This window comes from Xiphophorus hellerii, chromosome 24 (genome assembly GCF_003331165.1).
Source record: "Xiphophorus hellerii strain 12219 chromosome 24, Xiphophorus_hellerii-4.1, whole genome shotgun sequence".
NCBI classification, from domain to species: domain Eukaryota; kingdom Metazoa; phylum Chordata; class Actinopteri; order Cyprinodontiformes; family Poeciliidae; genus Xiphophorus; species Xiphophorus hellerii.
The window spans coordinates 17,347,830-17,365,404 of NC_045695.1; the positions used below are offsets into that span (position 1 = coordinate 17,347,830).

Here is a 17,575-nt window from a genome sequence, read left to right on the forward strand (position 1 = left end):
TTTTAGACTTTTGGATGTAATATTTTAAACATTAATCATTTTATCAAGCCATTTACTTATTTCAGTATTTGCGGTTGTTTATTGGCAGTAGCAGTCCTCCATAGAACGAAGCAGCTACTGATTCATAGTAGAAACTACAAAGTCCATAAGCTTTAGTTTAAAAAAATATATAGTCATTTAAAAAAACGAAAATGTTTATTTGTAATTATTTTAAATTTTTGTCTTGTAGTTTTTATTTTTTTTAAATATTGTAATTCATATTTAAAATATTTTGCTGTTGATGTAAAATCTGGTCAGAGTTTCTTCCTGCTTGTATTAAAGCAGTTTTTCTGCATTAATTATCAAATAAATATGAATTAAAGATGAAAACTGGCTGAAGCTCAGAAGTGGATCTGGACGCTGTAGAAACAGGAAGTGATGTCGCATCATTTCCTGCAGGACTCAGAGTCATCTCCACAGGAAACCAGCCAGAAATAAACCTGGCTGACTTTGTTTGAGGAAGTGATGCTCGTTACCGTGGCAACGTGTTCCACAGGCAGGCCTGCAGCCGCGTTGCCGTGGCAACCATCGGAGCAGCGAGACAGCAAAGTGTCATGGTGGCTGTGGAGCGCAGCGCCGAGTGGTGAGCAGCAGGGGGCAGCAGAGAGCTAATGTTCATGAAGGTTCAGTCGGCCGCACTAAGGCTCTGATATGAACAGAGAGGTCAAAGGTCAGCAGTCAGACACCAAACAAACAGCCCTTCATGTTGCTACTGATCGCTGGTGGAGATTAAATCCACTTCCTGTTGGGATTCAGCTGAAACTGGCCAATCAGAGCTGATGTTGACTGAATGTATGGAAAGCAGGTTTATCCGATAATCAGATAGGAAAAGTTCATCTGAGCTGGACGAGTTTCTTCTTTCTTTCTGTTTAATTCTTATTTTTGTTTTCTTTCTTTTTGTTTATATTCTTTCTTTCGTTTTTTCCTCCTTGTTTCCTCTCTTTCTTGTTGTCTTTATGTCTTTAATTCTTTGCCTCTGGTCTCTTATTAAAACAGGCTGGTGCCTTGATGGCTGTTAATTTGAGGTAAATTGTCCCCAGCAGGCCTCCATCCTCATGTTTTGGTGGAAACCAACCAGAGAGTTTTGTGTTTGATCAAGTGAAGGTCGTTTGAAATGTTTGGAGGTGAAGTGGATGAGAGCTGCAGGTTGAATTCCCTGCTGGGTTTGTATTGTTAGTCTCTCCTGGGAGTTGAACCGTCGGCCTGTCCCTCCTCCTCTCCTCCAGGATTAAAGATTTGGATTATAACTTCATGAATGTGTGATGAGCTGCTCTCCATCTGTGCTGCAGCTGCCTCTCTTTGTCAGCTCCTGCTGCAGCTTTGGGCTTCAGACGGATCTACGGTGTCCCTGAAGGCCCAGAAAGTCAAAGCCCAGCCATCAGAGCAGACCTGACTAAAAGGTGGAGCAGGAGAACATCTCAGGTCTGGATCCTGGTTTGCACAGAGCGGCCCCTCCCCCGCCCTGTGGTCTCCATGGCAACAGAGCAGCGTCTGCTCAGTGGAGCGGGAGCTTGCTGTCCGGGTTCACATGGATCGGATCCTGACCCAACAGAACCTTCATTCTGTCTGCTGCCCCTGCTGGTCACTGCTGGTCACTGCTGGTCACTTCTGCCTGCTTCGCTTCGCCGTTTTTGAGAGTTTTTTGTGCTGGAAACTGAAACCTGTGTGTGCACAGTGATGATGCTGTCAGCAGGGGGCCTGCTGCTGCCCCTCCCCCACCCGCTGCTGGTTGACCCAGTTTCCAGGCTGCAGGGTGAGGCAGAGCGTGGGAGGAAGATGCTGCAGCTGCTCAGGTTGTTGGTTTGGTTCCACCTGCAGTCACACCTGGATTTACCGCCTGCATCTGAATAAATCCGACCTTTAGTTTCTGGATCAACGGGGATAAAATCGGCTGCCAACACCTGGTTCTGTTTGGGCCGGGTCGGCGCCGTTCTCCTCACAGTGAACACTCTGGCAGCCGCTGCAGCGCCGCATGCATATTTCATAGCATGGAGAGATACAACAGCAACACGCAGGCGGTCCGGCGACGCTCAGCCGGTCCGGCGACGCTCAGTCGGTCCGGCGACCCGCAGCCGGTCCGGCGACGCTCAGCCGGTCCGGCGACGCTCAGTCGGTCCGGCGACCCGCAGCCGGTCCGGCGACGCGCAGCCGGTCCGGCGACGCTCAGTCGGTCCGGCGACCCGCAGCCGGTCCGGCGACCCGCAGCCGGTCCAGTCCCACGCCAGCAGTTTGCTTTACCGCTCTGAGGTCATGATGCTGATAACTTTGCTGACCCGGTTCAGGTTCTGCCAGCCGCTCTGACCTCAGCTGGTTTTACATCCTTCATGGTTCCGTCTGTCCTTCCATGGACCAGAATCAGGAGGTTCTGTGAATCAGAAGGAGACAAGAGTAGAGCCCAGAGGAACCCCAACCAGACTCACTGTTTTCATGTCTTGGTGGGATTTTCTCTAAATCAGCTGCAGATATCTTCATCTGTTTCCCAGTAATCCCACTTCAGTCTGTCTACTGGTTTCAAACAGCTGCTTCCTGGTTCCTGGTCCGTCTGACGGTTCTGATCCGGTTCCACTGGGTTCCGTTCAAACTGCTGGAGGTTTTTATGTTTGATGAGGTTGAATGAACCGTTACTGTCCAGTTAAAGCTGATTAATGATGACCATGAAACCTCAGAGCAAAGAAAACCCAAACTATTTTATATTAAATCAATTTAATATAAAATAATGAATTTCTTTCTTCTGTTTCATTCTGTGTGAAAGATGCAGAACCAGTCGCCTCTCACCTTTAATGAACTACTAAGACTAAAGGTCAGTCCTGTGGAGGTCAGAGGTCAGCAGATAAACCTGAGGGGAGAATCTGCCGAGGTTCTGACCCGTTTTACCTCCAACAGATGGAAAGATGGAAGGAAGAATAGAAAGATGGAAGGAGGGATAGAAAGATGAAGGAGGGATAGAAAGATGAAGGAGGGATAGAAAGATGGAAGGAGGGATAGAAAGATGGAAGGAGGGATAGAAAGATGGAAGGAGGGATAAAAAGGCGGAAGGAGGGATAGAAAGATGAAGGAGGGATAGAAAGATGGACGGAGGGATAGAAAGATGGAAGGAGGGATAGAAAGATGAAGGAGGGATAGAAAGATGGACGGAGGGATAGAAAGATGGAAGGAGGGATAGAAAGATGAAGGAGGGATAGAAAGATGAAGGAGGGATAGAAAGATGAAGGAGGGATAGAAAGATGGAAGGAGGGATAGAAAGATGGACGGAGGGATAGAAAGATGGAAGGAGGGATAGAAAGATGAAGGAGGGATAGAAAGGCGGAAGGAGGAATAGAAAGATGGAAGGAGGGATAAAAAGGCGGAAGGAGGAATAGAAAGATGGAAGGAGGGATAGAAAGATGGAAGGAGGGATAGAAAGATGAAGGAGGGATAGAAAGATGAAGGAGGGATAGAAAGATGGAAGGAGGGATAGAAAGATGGAAGGAGGGATAAAAAGGCGGAAGGAGGGATAGAAAGATGAAGGAGGGATAGAAAGATGGACGGAGGGATAGAAAGATGGAAGGAGGGATAGAAAGATGAAGGAGGGATAGAAAGATGGACGGAGGGATAGAAAGATGGAAGGAGGGATAGAAAGATGGAAGGAGGGATAGAAAGATGAAGGAGGGATAGAAACATGAAGGAGGGATAGAAAGATGGAAGGAGGGATAGAAAGATGGACGGAGGGATAGAAAGATGGAAGGAGGGATAGAAAGATGAAGGAGGGATAGAAAGATGGAAGGAGGAATAGAAAGATGGAAGGAGGGATAAAAAGGCGGAAGGAGGAATAGAAAGATGGAAGGAGGGATAGAAAGATGGAAGGAGGGATAGAAAGGCGGAAGGAGGAATAGAAAGATGGAAGGAGGGATAGAAAGATGGAAGGAGGGATAGAAAGATGGAAGGAGGGATAGAAAGGCGGAAGGAGGAATAGAAAGATGGACGGAGGGATAGAAAGATGGAAGGAGGGATAGAAAGATGAAGGAGGGATAGAAAGATGGAAGGAGGAATAGAAAGATGGACGGAGGGATAAAAAGGCGGAAGGAGGAATAGAAAGATGGAAGGAGGGATAGAAAGATGGAAGGAGGGATAGAAAGATGGAAGGAGGGAATGTTTTCAGTGTGACGCATGAAAATCACAGAGTGAGGAAGAAGAGGACAGCCCCGCACAGGCCCCGCCCCCCAGGACCTGGGAGAAGGTCTGAGGTGAGGAAGAGGAGGATGAAGGATGAAGCAAACGCTCCACTAACTCCTGCTTAGCTCCTCCCACTTCTCCAGATGACCTCTGACCCCTACAACTGGTTCAAGGGATCCAGACCATAAAGGGTCAAAGTTCAGCTCCGTTTTTCTGCCAACAGTCTGGGATGATTTTGGTTTCTCTTTGTTTCGCATCACGAGTCACATGACCAGAGCCAGCAAGTTACTACTGCAGGAAACACAGAAGAAGAAAACAGGAAGTGGAACCAGAGCTCCCAGGTAGGCGGAGCTTATCGCTCCAAGGCCTGAATGAGACGCTGACGTCTGCTCTGATTGGCTGACAGCTGAGCGCCACCATGGCTGACTTCTGAATAAACTGTTTCATCCGCCATCATTATTATCGACTCATGTGAACACATTAATTCACATTTGATGGAAACAAGTTTTTGTTACATCAGAATAAAAACAAACATCTGGGATGTGACCAGCTGGACAGGTTGGACGTCTGAGAACCGGGTCAGAACCCAGACTGGAGGGGAGACCCGGAGAGATGAGGGATTTTTCCACAGCTTCACTTGAACCACAGCATCGTCTGCAAACAGCTGGACCAACATGGCAGCTGCAGCAGCTCTGCTGGGCTCTATGGAGGGAACATGTTGGGTTCTGCTCTGGTTCTGGTTCTGGTCGGAGGTACCGGCCCAAACTGGGAGACGGGACCAGCTGGGACTGGGAGTCTGCTGTTGGAGCTGCAGATCTGCCTGAGCCTGCATGGCTGCAGGGAGGAAGAGGAGGAGGAAGAGCCAGCGCTGTGGGGAGAGAGCAGGCTGGAAAACCTGGACTGGAGTTCCTGTTTTCCTGCTGGAGACCAGAATAAACCCAGAGGAGAATGAGGAGCTGAGACCGCTCTGCTGTACTGGAACCTGATCCGTTTGGTTTATGAAGGACGAGATCAAAAGAAAAGTTTCAGTTTTAGTTTAGAGTAAAAATGATCCTGGTCTTCTCTAAACAAACCTTCAGTTCATCCACAGGGTGTCCAAACTTTTTACTCAAAATTCATTCATTATTTTAGCTTTACCTGTTTAATAATAAACCAGTTTTTATGAAATCTATGTATGAAAACATAAACATGTTTTGGACCGTTGCCTTATTTAAAAAAAATAATTTCTACGTTTGTTGGTTATTAATTATTTTCTATTTCTATTTTTTCTTGACTTGTAGCCAAACAAACTCATTTGAAGGGCCACAAATGGCCCCGGGCCACGATTTGGACACCCAGGAGATTCAGTCATGTTATTATTTGGTTTATTAATCGTTACATTTCAACAAACTGCAGCTCAGAGTTCAGATTAGAGGCAGTTTTTCCCTCCGTCAAACTTTCTCAGGAATGTTGGTCAGATGGATCTGATGTGAGTGTTGCTCCGCCCCAGTCCGCCTCTGGCGCTCCGCTCCAGGTTTCCTCCTCCTGGCGCTCCTCTCCAGGTTTCCTCCCCTCCCCGGTGCTCCGCTCCAGGTTTCCGGCGCTCCTCTCCAGGTTTCCTCCCCTCCCCGGTGCTCCTCTCCAGGTTTCCTCCTCCTCCCCGGCGCTCCACTCCAGGTTTCCTCCCCTCCCCGGCGCTCCTCTCCAGGTTTCCTCCTCCTCCCCGGCGCTCCGCTCCAGGTTTCCTCCCCTCCCGGCTCTGTGTGGGTGTCAGTGAGCAGTGGAGCGGCTCAGACAGCAGCAGCACTCCGGAGCTCCTCGTTGCTCGGCGGCAGCTGGAAACATTGAGGCGGCGGCGCTCTGGTCCCAGGTGAAGCAGGGGGGAGGAGGAGCAGCAGCCCGGGGGCGGGGGGACGCCATGGCGGTTGGAGCGGAGCCGGGTCAGTGAGAAACATCTGGAACATCAGGATGCTGATGGAGAGGGGAGCGCCTCAGAGGAAGACCGTGTACCGGATCTCCCTGACTCTGGTGAAGAGGGAGGACCTGGGGGGGTCGGCGGAGGAGGCGGGGCGGGGGGGTGGCGTGCTGGAGGAGGAAGAGCCAGAGCCGGCAGCGGCTCAGGGCGGCATCATGAGGAGGTTCAGGACGTTCAGCATGGGTCAGCTGGAGCTGGGCCGGCTCAGGGCGTCCCGCAGGGCGCAGCGCGATGAACCGCGGCCCGAAACCGCCGCCGCCAAGGTGAGGAGGCTCCTGAAGGCCCACAGCATGGAGGACCGGGGCCCCACCCACCCCAGGGCCCCCCAGAAGCCCGGCCTGCTGCAGCGCAGCTTCAGCTTCAGCGTCCGGACCCGGATGAGCGGAGAACTGCTGCGTCTCCGGCAAGCGTCCAGAGACGGGTCGCCACAGACCCCGCCCCCTGTACAGGCCACGCCCCCCGCACAGGCCCCGCCCCCCAGGACCCGGGAGAAGAGCCGCACCCTGGAGGTGGGGGCCGTCCTCAGCAGGGCCGACTCGCTGACCGAGCTGAGCCGCCAGAGGGCCGGCGCCGCCAAGAACCGCACGCTGGACAACAGCGACCTGCAGCGGCGGGACGCTCAGGGCGACGGCGCCACGCCGCGGGGGGGCGACCGGCGGCTGGGACGCTTCTTCAGCGGGTTCTTCTCCAGACCCGGCCCGGCCCGGAACCCCGGGGTCGGCAGGTCGCTGCGGCGCGGTGCGGCGCCGTCCAGCACGGAGAGCGTGGACGGGGGCGGAGCCAACGGTAACCATGGTAACCACACACCTGGCTACCTGCTGGAGGCAGCAGCACACCCGGTCCAAACGGTCCAGAACCGGCAGGTTCATCTGTGAAACACAGATTATCAGATAATCCTCAATTCAGATTATTTTAATCTAAACCGTCGAGATTTTGACACAAATACCAGAGAAGATGTAAACTATAATATATTACCATATATTATATATTACTATTATTATATTATATATTACTGAGATAATATAGAGTTTATATTATCTAAATGTTTCATTAATTTACCCAGAATCATAATCTAGAAAATGAATCTAGATTGACTTCTGTACCAAACGTTTCTTATCGTCTCCAGACAGAAGCTGGACCGACGGCTCAGAGGGAGGAAACATTTCTGGGATTCTACACACACCTGAGTGTGTGTGTGTGTGGGTGGGTCTGTGTGTGTGTGTGTGTGTGTGTGTGTGTGTGTGTGTGTGTGTGACCTACATCCTCGGCCAAGCAGAAGTAATGTCCTCCTGAGAGGAGAACTGAGCGCGCTCAGTAGCAGCTTTAGTGACAGGAAATGAGGTCAGCAGGGCTGCTCTCTCGGCCCTCAGGGTTTATTGAACTGGTTCTGGTTCTGGTCCCGCAGCATCACACATCCTCCACTGTGCTCTGTGGTTCACTTCTTGAGGTTCAGCCAATCAGGCGGGTCGTCCTCACAGGCCCCGCCCCCAGCTGCTGACCCGCTGACCCGACCCGCTCTGGAACCCGCGTCTGACCCGGCCAGACTGGGACGCCGGGCTGATCCAGTTATCCTGAAGCTCAGCCAGCTGGAGGCTCCTTCACAATAAGAGCCCAGAACCAGGAAGTAAAACTTCTGACAAACATCTAAAAATAAAGAGTCTGAGGCTGAGTCAGGACGGGCCAGACAGCCGGCCCGGTCCAGCAGGAGCCGGGTCTGAGGACTGGTTCTGGTTCTGGTTCTTATTGAGCTGAATCAGTTTAAAAAACCAAACACAGAATATAGAATTAAAATAAAAGATGTAACTCTGGTCACATTTCACACTGAATTAAATTAAAATAATTATTACCTAAAATAAAGTCATAATATTTAATATTTCACTAAATATTTTCAAAGTATTTGTTGTCTAAAATGATTTTTGCTGCAGCCTGCTGCAGCAGTTAGCTTTGCTGGCTGTGATTGGTTGCTTATCCAGTATTTATAAGGAGAGCTCTGATTGGACGAGAAAATCCCGGCCTGTGATTGGCTGCTGGTCCAGACGGTACTGAGCGTGTGCAGATCTGTTTGTTGCTCAAACAGCAGCAGCCAATCGTCTGACGTTTTGTGATGAAGCTGTTAGCATGACGGTAGAAACAGGACAGTTAGCTGAAGCTAACGCTAACGCTAAAGGAGGAAAACTGAAACAAATAAAAATGTAACTAATGGAAAAAGTATAACTGAAACTATAAATAATATCTTTATTTATAGATATGATGCTGTTTTATTTATTAGCATTTCAGTTCAGCTGATGGAAAAATACGGAGCTACAAACATGTGAAAACTGAAAAAGTTTAGAAACTCCAGGCAGCTGGTTAATCAACAATAAATGAACATATTTTCTGTTGAGTATTTATTATGTAAACATGATCACCTACCCTAACCCTAACCCCTAACCTCTGACCTTTTGACTGAAGCATCTAAAAATATGAAAAAACTAAGACTAATGAAAACTAAGCAACATTTAACTAATAAACCTGGTAAATAAACTAAAACTAATTCAAACTAAAGTCATCAGACTGAAAGTCCAGGAGGAATAAAACTGAAGAGTAATGGACCAGAACCTCTCTGACCCGGCTCGGCCCCATCAGGACCCGTTGCTCCTGTTTCCTGGAGGAGTCGGAACCTGCTGGTACTGCTGCCTGCAGGTTGCTGGTCCAAAGTCCAACAGAACCAGACACGAGGCCGGCCGGCTGGCCCGGCTCATCTCAGCCGGACGCCCCCGGGCCTCCGGGCCGCCCTGAGAGGAGGGCCAGAACCGGGCTGGAGTGGAGCGTTTGATCAGGAGGAGGAAGAGGAGCAGCCAGGCAGGGGAGGGGGGATGGTCGGCTGATTACAGGCTCAGATATAGGTCACACCGTGTGTGTGTGTGTGTGTGTGGGTGTGTGTGTGTGTGGGTGTGTGTGTGTGTGTGTGTGTGTGGGTGTGTGTGGGTGTTAGCCTATCAGTGTTTCCTGCTCTTCACACTGATCGTTTGTTCTGGTCTGAATCTGATGGGATCATGGCTCCACTGCTGGTTCTGTTTGGACCTGTTCTGGTTCTGCTGCTCAGACACCAGAGCGGGCTGGTCTGGTTCTGATACTCTGTTCTGGTTCTGGATCCCCAGTCCTCCAGTTTGGTGTCCAAACCTTTAAATCTTTGTTTGCGGCAGAACTTCATTCTCTGGGTTTTCCATGTAAATGATGGCGTTGCCATGGAGATCTGAGTTTAGGAAGTGAATCTGCTTCAGGGCCTCAGGGCCACGGTTCCTCAGCTGCAGTCAGGGGCCACACATGGCCCCCGGGCCGCATGTTGGACCCCCTACCTGTAGTATCAGGAGGACGAATCGCAGACAGAGCAGCTGATGATGAAGAGCCGCTCCTCTTCCTCCAGGTGTGTTACCTGTCGGACAGGTTGACCTGCAAACAGACGGCCTTTGTTCTGCAGAAGCAACCGGGTCCAGAGGGGAACCCCAGCAGAACTCGTCTACCAGAACGGATCAGAACCAGTAAGAACCCGACATCAGGAGGTTCTGGTTCCGTTTGTCCCTCTGCTGCTGGGATGGGACAGGGGGCGTGGCCTACTGGACTGAAGGCGTGGCCTGTTGGTCAGTAGTCAGGGGGCGTGGCTTGTTGTATAGTGGGCGTGGCCTGCTCCTTGTTTACTCTGCCAGCTGTTAGTGAGGCGTTCAGATTCCTGTCGTTCTTTAAGCTGCTGACTGACGTCATCCAGATATTCATCAGTTTCTCCAGGCAGATTTTAGTGATATTGTAGAAAACTAGCCAGTGTAGCGTTAGCATGCTAATCATGAACAACAACTGAAGACGGGCAGAAACTTTTCATCAAGGTGATAAAATGATAAATAACAAACATTTAATAAATAAGAATGTTAATAATACAATTATACAAAAATACACTTTTCATCAAAACAATAAACAGATTCAACAGAACTAATAAAAATGTAAAGAATGAAATCATAAATAGGTTAATTATTGTTAAAAGAAACAAAATAACCATAAAACATTTAAGAAAGTAAAGTAGCAATTTAAAAAATATGATGAAGGATTTGTAATAAAGCATATGTTTTAAAATGACATTATAAACGTTAAATATATGAATACATGATTAATATATTATAATGATATATGTTTAATATCTAAATTCAAATAAAATAAATAATTAGGAGAATTATTTCATGATTATTCATTTAGAAAGTAATGAAGCCTTTGGAATATCTTGTCCATGTTCAGTTGTTGTATTTATGAATTATTGGTAATAATCTCTGCTGAAGTTCAGACAGGTTCAGGTTCTGACGTGTTCTGGATGATCTTCATACCATGAATACCTGCAGCCTGATCAGCAGAACCGACCCGACCCGACCCGACCCCGCGGCTCCGATCTTATCTGATATGATCCGCCTGCCACTAGCCACGCCCTCTTCTGACTCCGCCCACCTTTTAGCCCAGAAACCAGCAATTTCCTTCCAGTTGAAGCTGCTGGTCCATCACCTGGTGCAGCAGAGGAAAACAGGAAGCAGCTGGATCAACATCCTGCCTGGCATTATGTGACGTATCAGCCTTCCATACATGCCAAACAATGCATGTCCCTCTGCTGCTGCTGGGATGCTCCGTGACGCCGCCGGCCAATCAGGACGCTCCGCTCTGGATTCTTTCCATGCGGACGAAGTTTGGACCTCAGAACCGGGTCAGGATCATCCTGACCACATTCTGTGGACAAACCTCTGGAAAAGTCCAAACTAAAGTAAACTTTGTCCCAAAGTCCAGGGCTGGTTTAAACCGGTTTATCAAAATAAACAAAACATTGATCACTTAAAACCGGTTTAAACGATCAAAAGCAACAAAAAAAACCTACTGAGTTTAAACTACTGTAAACCGGTTTAAGCTGCTTTTCATGACTGCAGATGGAAACGGGTTGATTTGTGACCCGGTTCTGGTGTTTCATCCTAATAAAATACATTTTCCTCATTTAAGGATATTTTAGCTGGGATTTGTTTTTACAGTGTAAGCTATCAGATTTACAATAAAAAGTTGTTTGTTTTTTAAGAATTTGCCAATTTTTCCTGCTTCTATTGAATCATCTGAATAAATTCAGGGAAAAAATAATTTCATTTTGAACCTTTACTGTAAAAATATAATATATATATTTATTTATTCAGGACATCCGTTTTTGTCTCGTAATAAATAAGAAAATATAAAAAATATTTGAATGTAAGAAGACTCTACAGATTTTGAATTTGTTAAATTACAGAATAAATGTTTTAATTGTTGAAATGAATCATTTCATTCTAACCAAATGTTTGGTTCCAGTTTTACAGTGAATGTTTTGATTTTAAGGATAAATTCTGACGTTTTCTGGTTTCCGGGCCTTTGCAGAATCAGAACCAACTTAGGGTCAAGTTTTGGGTTTTGTGGCGCTGCAGTATGAATAACTGTGAGTCATGGTTCTGGACCGACCCGGCCCGGCCCAACCCGACTAACTGCTGCTTTCTCCTCAGACGCCTTCGTCAACAGCCAGGAGTGGACCCTCAGCCGGACCGTACCAGAACTCAAAGTGGTGAGTCCCGGTATCGTGTCACAGTCGACCCGGTCCGGTCCAGTCTGGTCCGATCAGAACTAACCGCCCGGTTCTGTCTCCTCGCAGGGCATTGTGGGTAATCTGGCCAGCGGGAAGTCGGCGCTGGTCCACCGGTACCTGACAGGAACCTACGTCCAGGAAGAGTCTCCTGAAGGTGAGGGGTTCTGGTGTCGGTCCGACCCGATTCCTCTGAGTTCTGATCAGAAATTAACCAGAATAATGAGCAGAACCGGGTCAGAAGGTCTCCTCTAACCGGACCCGACCAGAACATCCACAGACCCAGCTTCACTGCAGGAAGGTTCTGCTGAACAGAACCGGACAGAACCGACTCTTATCCCATTATTTATACTTATTTTTTACTGATTTATTTCTATATTTTTATTTACATTAGTACATAAGTTGTTCTTCTTTTACTCCATGTTTGGGGTTTGGTTCTGGTCCGGTTCAGCAGCAGCTGGAGGCTCCAGCAGGAAGCGCATTCCTCCGCTCTAAAAATACGCAAGGCCTGGGTTACCGTGGCAACGCAGCCGGACCACAGACCAGAACTATTCTGGTTCTGGAGCAGGCCGGCCCGGCGGGTCGTCCCGCTCTGCGGTGCGTTCAGGGCCGCTCAGACAGACCAGCGCAGCCGTTAGCGGAGGAAACCTGCCTGACCTCCGACCTCTGACCCACAAACCAGGAGGAAACGGATCCAGAACAGGAGCCAGATGACTTAGGCTGCTGTTCTCTGTGACCTCTCCGTGACCTCTGCATGTCCTTCAGCCTCTGACCTTGCTCTGCTTTGTGTTTCCTCTCTTGCTGCTTTCTGGGACGCTCTGATAATCTAGCTGATGTGGATGCAGGTAAATACTCGCTCTGGTAGTCCGTCCATCTGTCCATCCCTCTCCCTGTCCGTCTGTCCATCCATCCATCCCTCCGTCCGTCTGTCCATCCATCCATCCCTCCATCCATCTCCCTGTCCGTCTGCCCATCCCTCCATCCCTCCGTCAGACCGCTGTAGGATCTAGCAGCAGCTCTTGGCAGCAGCAGCAACCCGGTTCTTGTCTCTTATTGACAAAACACAACAATAAAGTTTCTCTAAACCTTCAGCTGATCAGCCAGAAAAGGGTTTATTTATAATACCTTATATTTTATTCACTTTTTTGTTTTTATATTTTTGCTTTATTTAAAATATGTTATTTATTTAGATTGTATATATTCATTTATTTATGTAACAATAGGTCAGATTATTTTTATTAAGTAATGAAGTAAAACCAGATAAAAAGTCAGATTTCCTCCTAACTCCGTTTTGACGGCAGATGTTTCTGTTTAACTCAGAGGCAGAAATGATCCGGAATGTTTCCAGAACAACGACTTAAGGAACCCGATCGGTTCTGCAGAACCTAAAGCTGACTCCAACCAGCTGCTGTTAGCCGACTGCTAGCCTAGCTAGCGGTTAGCTCCGCCTCTCCTTCGCTCTTTTTCGTTTTCCAGCTCTTCGTCGTCTTCATCCTCAGTAGCTAGAAAAAATCAAGCCTCATTCTGATCCAGAAGAGAAAAGTTTCCAGTTCAGGTCTGACTGGAAGGCGGTTTGAGTCCAGTAGGATTTCGGATCGGGTCAGACGGAACATCAGGTTCACTGGGTCAGGAAACGGCAGCCGTTAATCCGGCTGAACAGCGCCCCTACAGGCCGGAGGTTTTAATAACGAAACAAATCCTAAACCTGTGAACTTTATGACTTAATAACTACCAGTAAAAGTTGCTAATGAACCATATAAATAGGTTCTTTAGCGAACCAACATTCGTTAAAGAATGTTGGAACCCTGAATCTAATAAATTCGGGGTTTAGCAGGTTTTTCAGACATTTTGTTTCTGCATAATCTTTGCATAATTGTCCACAAAGAAATATCAATCTCTCATACAAAAAAGTCCAAACTTTAAAAGTCCAGTTACCATTTTAAAGGTAAAATTTCCTTCTGAAAATATTTGTCTAAATTTCTAAGCCATCTTTTTCCATTCGTGGCTCCAGAGTTTGGTTAGCACCAAGCTAACAGAGACCCAGCTGATACAATAATGATCCTGTTCGCCAGGGGGCGCTAGTTTAAGCATGTGTGAGCGCAGCAGCTGAACCAATCAGCTGTGCTCTCCTCTCTGCCGCAGGAGGGCGCTTTAAGAAGGAGATCGTGGTGGACGGCCAGAGTCACCTGCTGCTCATCAGGGATGAAGGAGGCCCCCCAGAGGCGCAGGTGGGTACTGCAGCTGTTACCGGGGCAATAACTGGATTTTAAACCATTCATATGATTAGAAATCAGTTTTTAATTAAGTTTCAACTTAAAATTAATTACCTTTCACATCTCGGTGCTTATACTCTGCAATTTATTTGCAAAAAATATTTATTAAGATACAGCTTTAAGATAAAAAGTATGAAAATAATAAAATATAATATTCTGTCAAGGTATAATGAAGAATTTGTGCTGTATCATTACAAACAATATATATTTTATATTTATATATATACTGCCTGTTTTGTGTTTAAATGTGTGTCTATATTAGGGATTATTTAACTATTGATTAATTCATTATTCTGACGATAAATTGGATAAAAACTGACATTCAGCAGATTTTATTTAAACTTTTTTAATATAATAGAAATACATTAAAAGTTGTAAACAAATAACTAAATTCTTTTTTTAAATAAGAACATAAACAGTTTAATCCATAAATTCAGTAACAAATTTTCATTTAAAACTTTTCTGTTGATAATTTTATAGATTAACTGATTAATAACTGATGGCAAAAGGTACTAATAGATTTTTATTGATTATGTTCTATTAAAAACATTTACAGAAAGTTTTTCATATTTTAAATGTTTATTTTTGCTTCATTTCTGTTTTGACTGTTGTTGTTTCAGCTCCAGTTAATGATTATTGATTATTAACCTGGTTGGTTTCAATAATCGACTCATTATGATTAGTCTATATGGATAGCTGATTGATTATTTGTTTCATTGAGTGTTTCAGTTTAAATCAGCCTGTGGTCCAGTCTGACCTGTGTGTGTGTGTGTGTGTGTGTGTGTGTGTGTGTGCAGTTCGCTCTGTGGGTGGATGCCGTGGTGTTCGTGTTCAGCCTGGAGGATGAGATCAGCTTCCAGACGGTTTATCACTACTACAGCCGCCTGGCGTCCTACAGGAACACGGCCGACCTGCCGCTGGTGCTGGTGGGAACCCAAGGTGCTCACACACACACACACACACACACACACACACACACACACACACACACACACCCCAACATCCTGATCCACACACGCGTCCTGTCTGAGCCTCTGCTGCCATCTGGTGGCGGTAGGCGGCGTTACGTCTGAGTGTCTCTCATTTCTCTCACACCACATCATGATGCAGCCACTGCCGTGCTTTACTCTCAGTGGTTCTGTTTAGAGGTCAAAGTTCACTTCTGGACGTCTCTTCCTGTTTCACCTGCTTCAGATCAAACTGGGCCCTCAGCATAATGCTGCCGGTCGGTTCTGATCCAACCAGAACCAGAACGGGCTGAGAGTCCATCAGAAACAAAACTGGCTTTCATCTCTGTCAGCTCATCTACCTGATTACCGAGTTATTTTAATTAATTTTATTTAATTATTCAATCATTTATTGATTTTTATTAATTTTATTTATGTAATGATTTATTTACTACTTTATTTATAATTAAGTTCATTTATTTACTTACCGTAATGGTTTATTAATTTGTTTCTTTCTAGAAAGAAAGATGTCTAGAAATCGATCAGCTGATCTTTTTATTTGAGATTTTCTTTTTGGTTTTATTTATTTTGTCATTCATTCATTTCATTTATTAATTTATTTATTACGTTGTATTTATTTCTTTAAATTATTTATTTTTATCCATTTAATTTGTTAATTTTATTATTTAATCATTCATTTATTTGTGATTATTTTATTTAAATTTTTGTCATTTTTACTTAAGTGTTCATTCTACTTAGTCATTTATTTATTTGATTCATTTAATGTATTTATTTTCTTTAAATGAATAACTTTCATAAAACAATAATTTATTCATTTATTTTATTTAAATGTGATTAGTCATTTATTTTAAATTTTATTTTAACTGATTTATTTAGTCATTCATTTATTTGTGCTCATTTATTAAAATTTTAGTCATTTCATATGTATTTATTAATTTAATCATTTATTTTTATGTATTATTATTGTGTCGCTGTGGAAGCCCTTCCACCAGCAGAGGGCGCCAGAGCCCCTCCTCCTGACCGTCTCTTCCGGTCGTTTCCCTCCAGACGCCATCAGCTCGTCCAACCCGCGGGTGATCGATGACAGCCGCGCCAGGAAGCTTTCCAACGAGCTGAAGCGCTGCACCTACTATGAGACGTGCGCCACCTACGGGCTGAACGTGGAGCGCGTCTTCCAGGACGGTAAGCCGCTCCTGCGGGAAGGTGACTTTCCTCCATCGGCTCTTAATCGCTCCGCAATTAGGAGCGAAATGGCGCCGCTCGGCTATTGAGCTCCGACCAGCCGCAATTAACTTTTATAATGAGGAGGGGGGGGGAGATGAAGGGCCGGACATTACGGCTGAAAGTGACCGAGGCCATCAGAGTCCTCACTGACCCGGCCGCCTGGTTCCGGTTCGGATCCGGTTTCACTTCACCTCAATAATAGAACAACACCACATTCATCCGCAGCAACTTTAAATGTCAAATTTACTACTTTAAATGAGTCCATGAAGGCAACATTAACGGCTGGTCCAGGGTTTCCAACCTGCTGTTGCTCCGCTGGTCCAGCAGGGGGCAGCCTGTCCTCTCTGAGCGGCGCTGCAGACCCGAGCCTCCGGAGGAAAGACTGCAGACTAAACGCTGCCTGATTATCCTCTTAATTATTCCACTGAGTGAGTGTGTGTGTGTGTGTGTGTGTGTGGGGGTGTGTGTGTGTGTGTGTGTGTGTGTTTGCCTCCTTGTATTTGTCTCATCATTATCTCAGATTAATCAGTTTTCTAATCATCCAGCAGAACCAAGAGTTTAATGTTTCTGTGGACAGCAGCAGCCTGCAGCGCTGTGTGTGTGTGTGTGTGTGTGTGTGTGTGTGCGTGGGTGTGTGTGTGTGTGTGTGTGTGTGTGTCACCACAGCAGTCTGCCTCTGTTTCCACACGTCCAGTGAATTTTCTGCATCTATGCTGCTTTTTCTAGGCTTTTGCAGCCATAATTTTTCGTGGATTAAAATGTTTAATCTAATTAATCAAACTTTATATCAATTAAATAATCAACATTTTAATTAAAAACATTTTTAATGCTAAAGTATTGGACAAACAGACGTATGAGCTCAAACTGAGATATTTATTTTTCTGTTCCTCGACCGTCAGATTGATCAAAGTGTTTTTATATCCAATCAGCTTCAGGAACATTTGAAAAAAAACATTTAATTGTGTTAAAATTCATGTAAATAATTCATCAAAATGAAGGCGTCAACGTCCCACCTCCAATAATTTAATGCAACTCATTATGTAGAAAACTGTTGAAAAAATGAAAACCTGGACATAATTAATGTCTCCCAACAGGAATTAGGTTAGCGATGACGCTAATGATACAAACAAGATGGCTGATTGGAAAAGATAACAGAAATTATTTTACACTGTAGTTACTCTTTTATGTCTGGTGATAATCGGATGTTATTTGGGTCTGAAGGTGAAAGTGAAGCATGTTTATCGCTTCGTTGTGTGTTGAAGAGTTCAGGTCTGTTTCTAGGGTCGGCTGTGTGACATTCAGGAAGTCGTGTTATTCCCCTGAGATAACCACGAGCTGCATCATGCAGGTATGGATGAAT

The 17,575-nt window shown here is 45.9% G+C and overlaps 1 protein-coding gene across 6 annotated transcripts in view; it reads left to right on the top strand.

Annotated features, from left to right (window-relative positions):
* agap1 (ArfGAP with GTPase domain, ankyrin repeat and PH domain 1) overlaps positions 1-17,575 on the top strand; it is a 60,386-nt gene that overhangs the window by 5,623 nt on the left and 37,188 nt on the right. Inside the window, exons 1-7 of one of the 6 annotated variants that reach the window (XM_032556188.1) lie at positions 5,890-6,940; positions 11,674-11,732; positions 11,820-11,907; positions 12,581-12,595; positions 13,893-13,978; positions 14,821-14,962; positions 16,039-16,173. In XM_032556188.1, the coding sequence (XP_032412079.1) occupies positions 6,139-6,940; positions 11,674-11,732; positions 11,820-11,907; positions 12,581-12,595; positions 13,893-13,978; positions 14,821-14,962; positions 16,039-16,173 (1,327 nt within the window). In that variant the 5' untranslated portion in view covers positions 5,890-6,138. Of the gene's footprint in view, positions 1-5,889; positions 6,941-11,673; positions 11,733-11,819; positions 11,908-12,580; positions 12,596-13,892; positions 13,979-14,820; positions 14,963-16,038; positions 16,174-17,575 lie in introns of those variants that run through there. The other 5 variants (XM_032556186.1, XM_032556187.1, XM_032556190.1 and 2 more) reach the window with 5 other exon arrangements.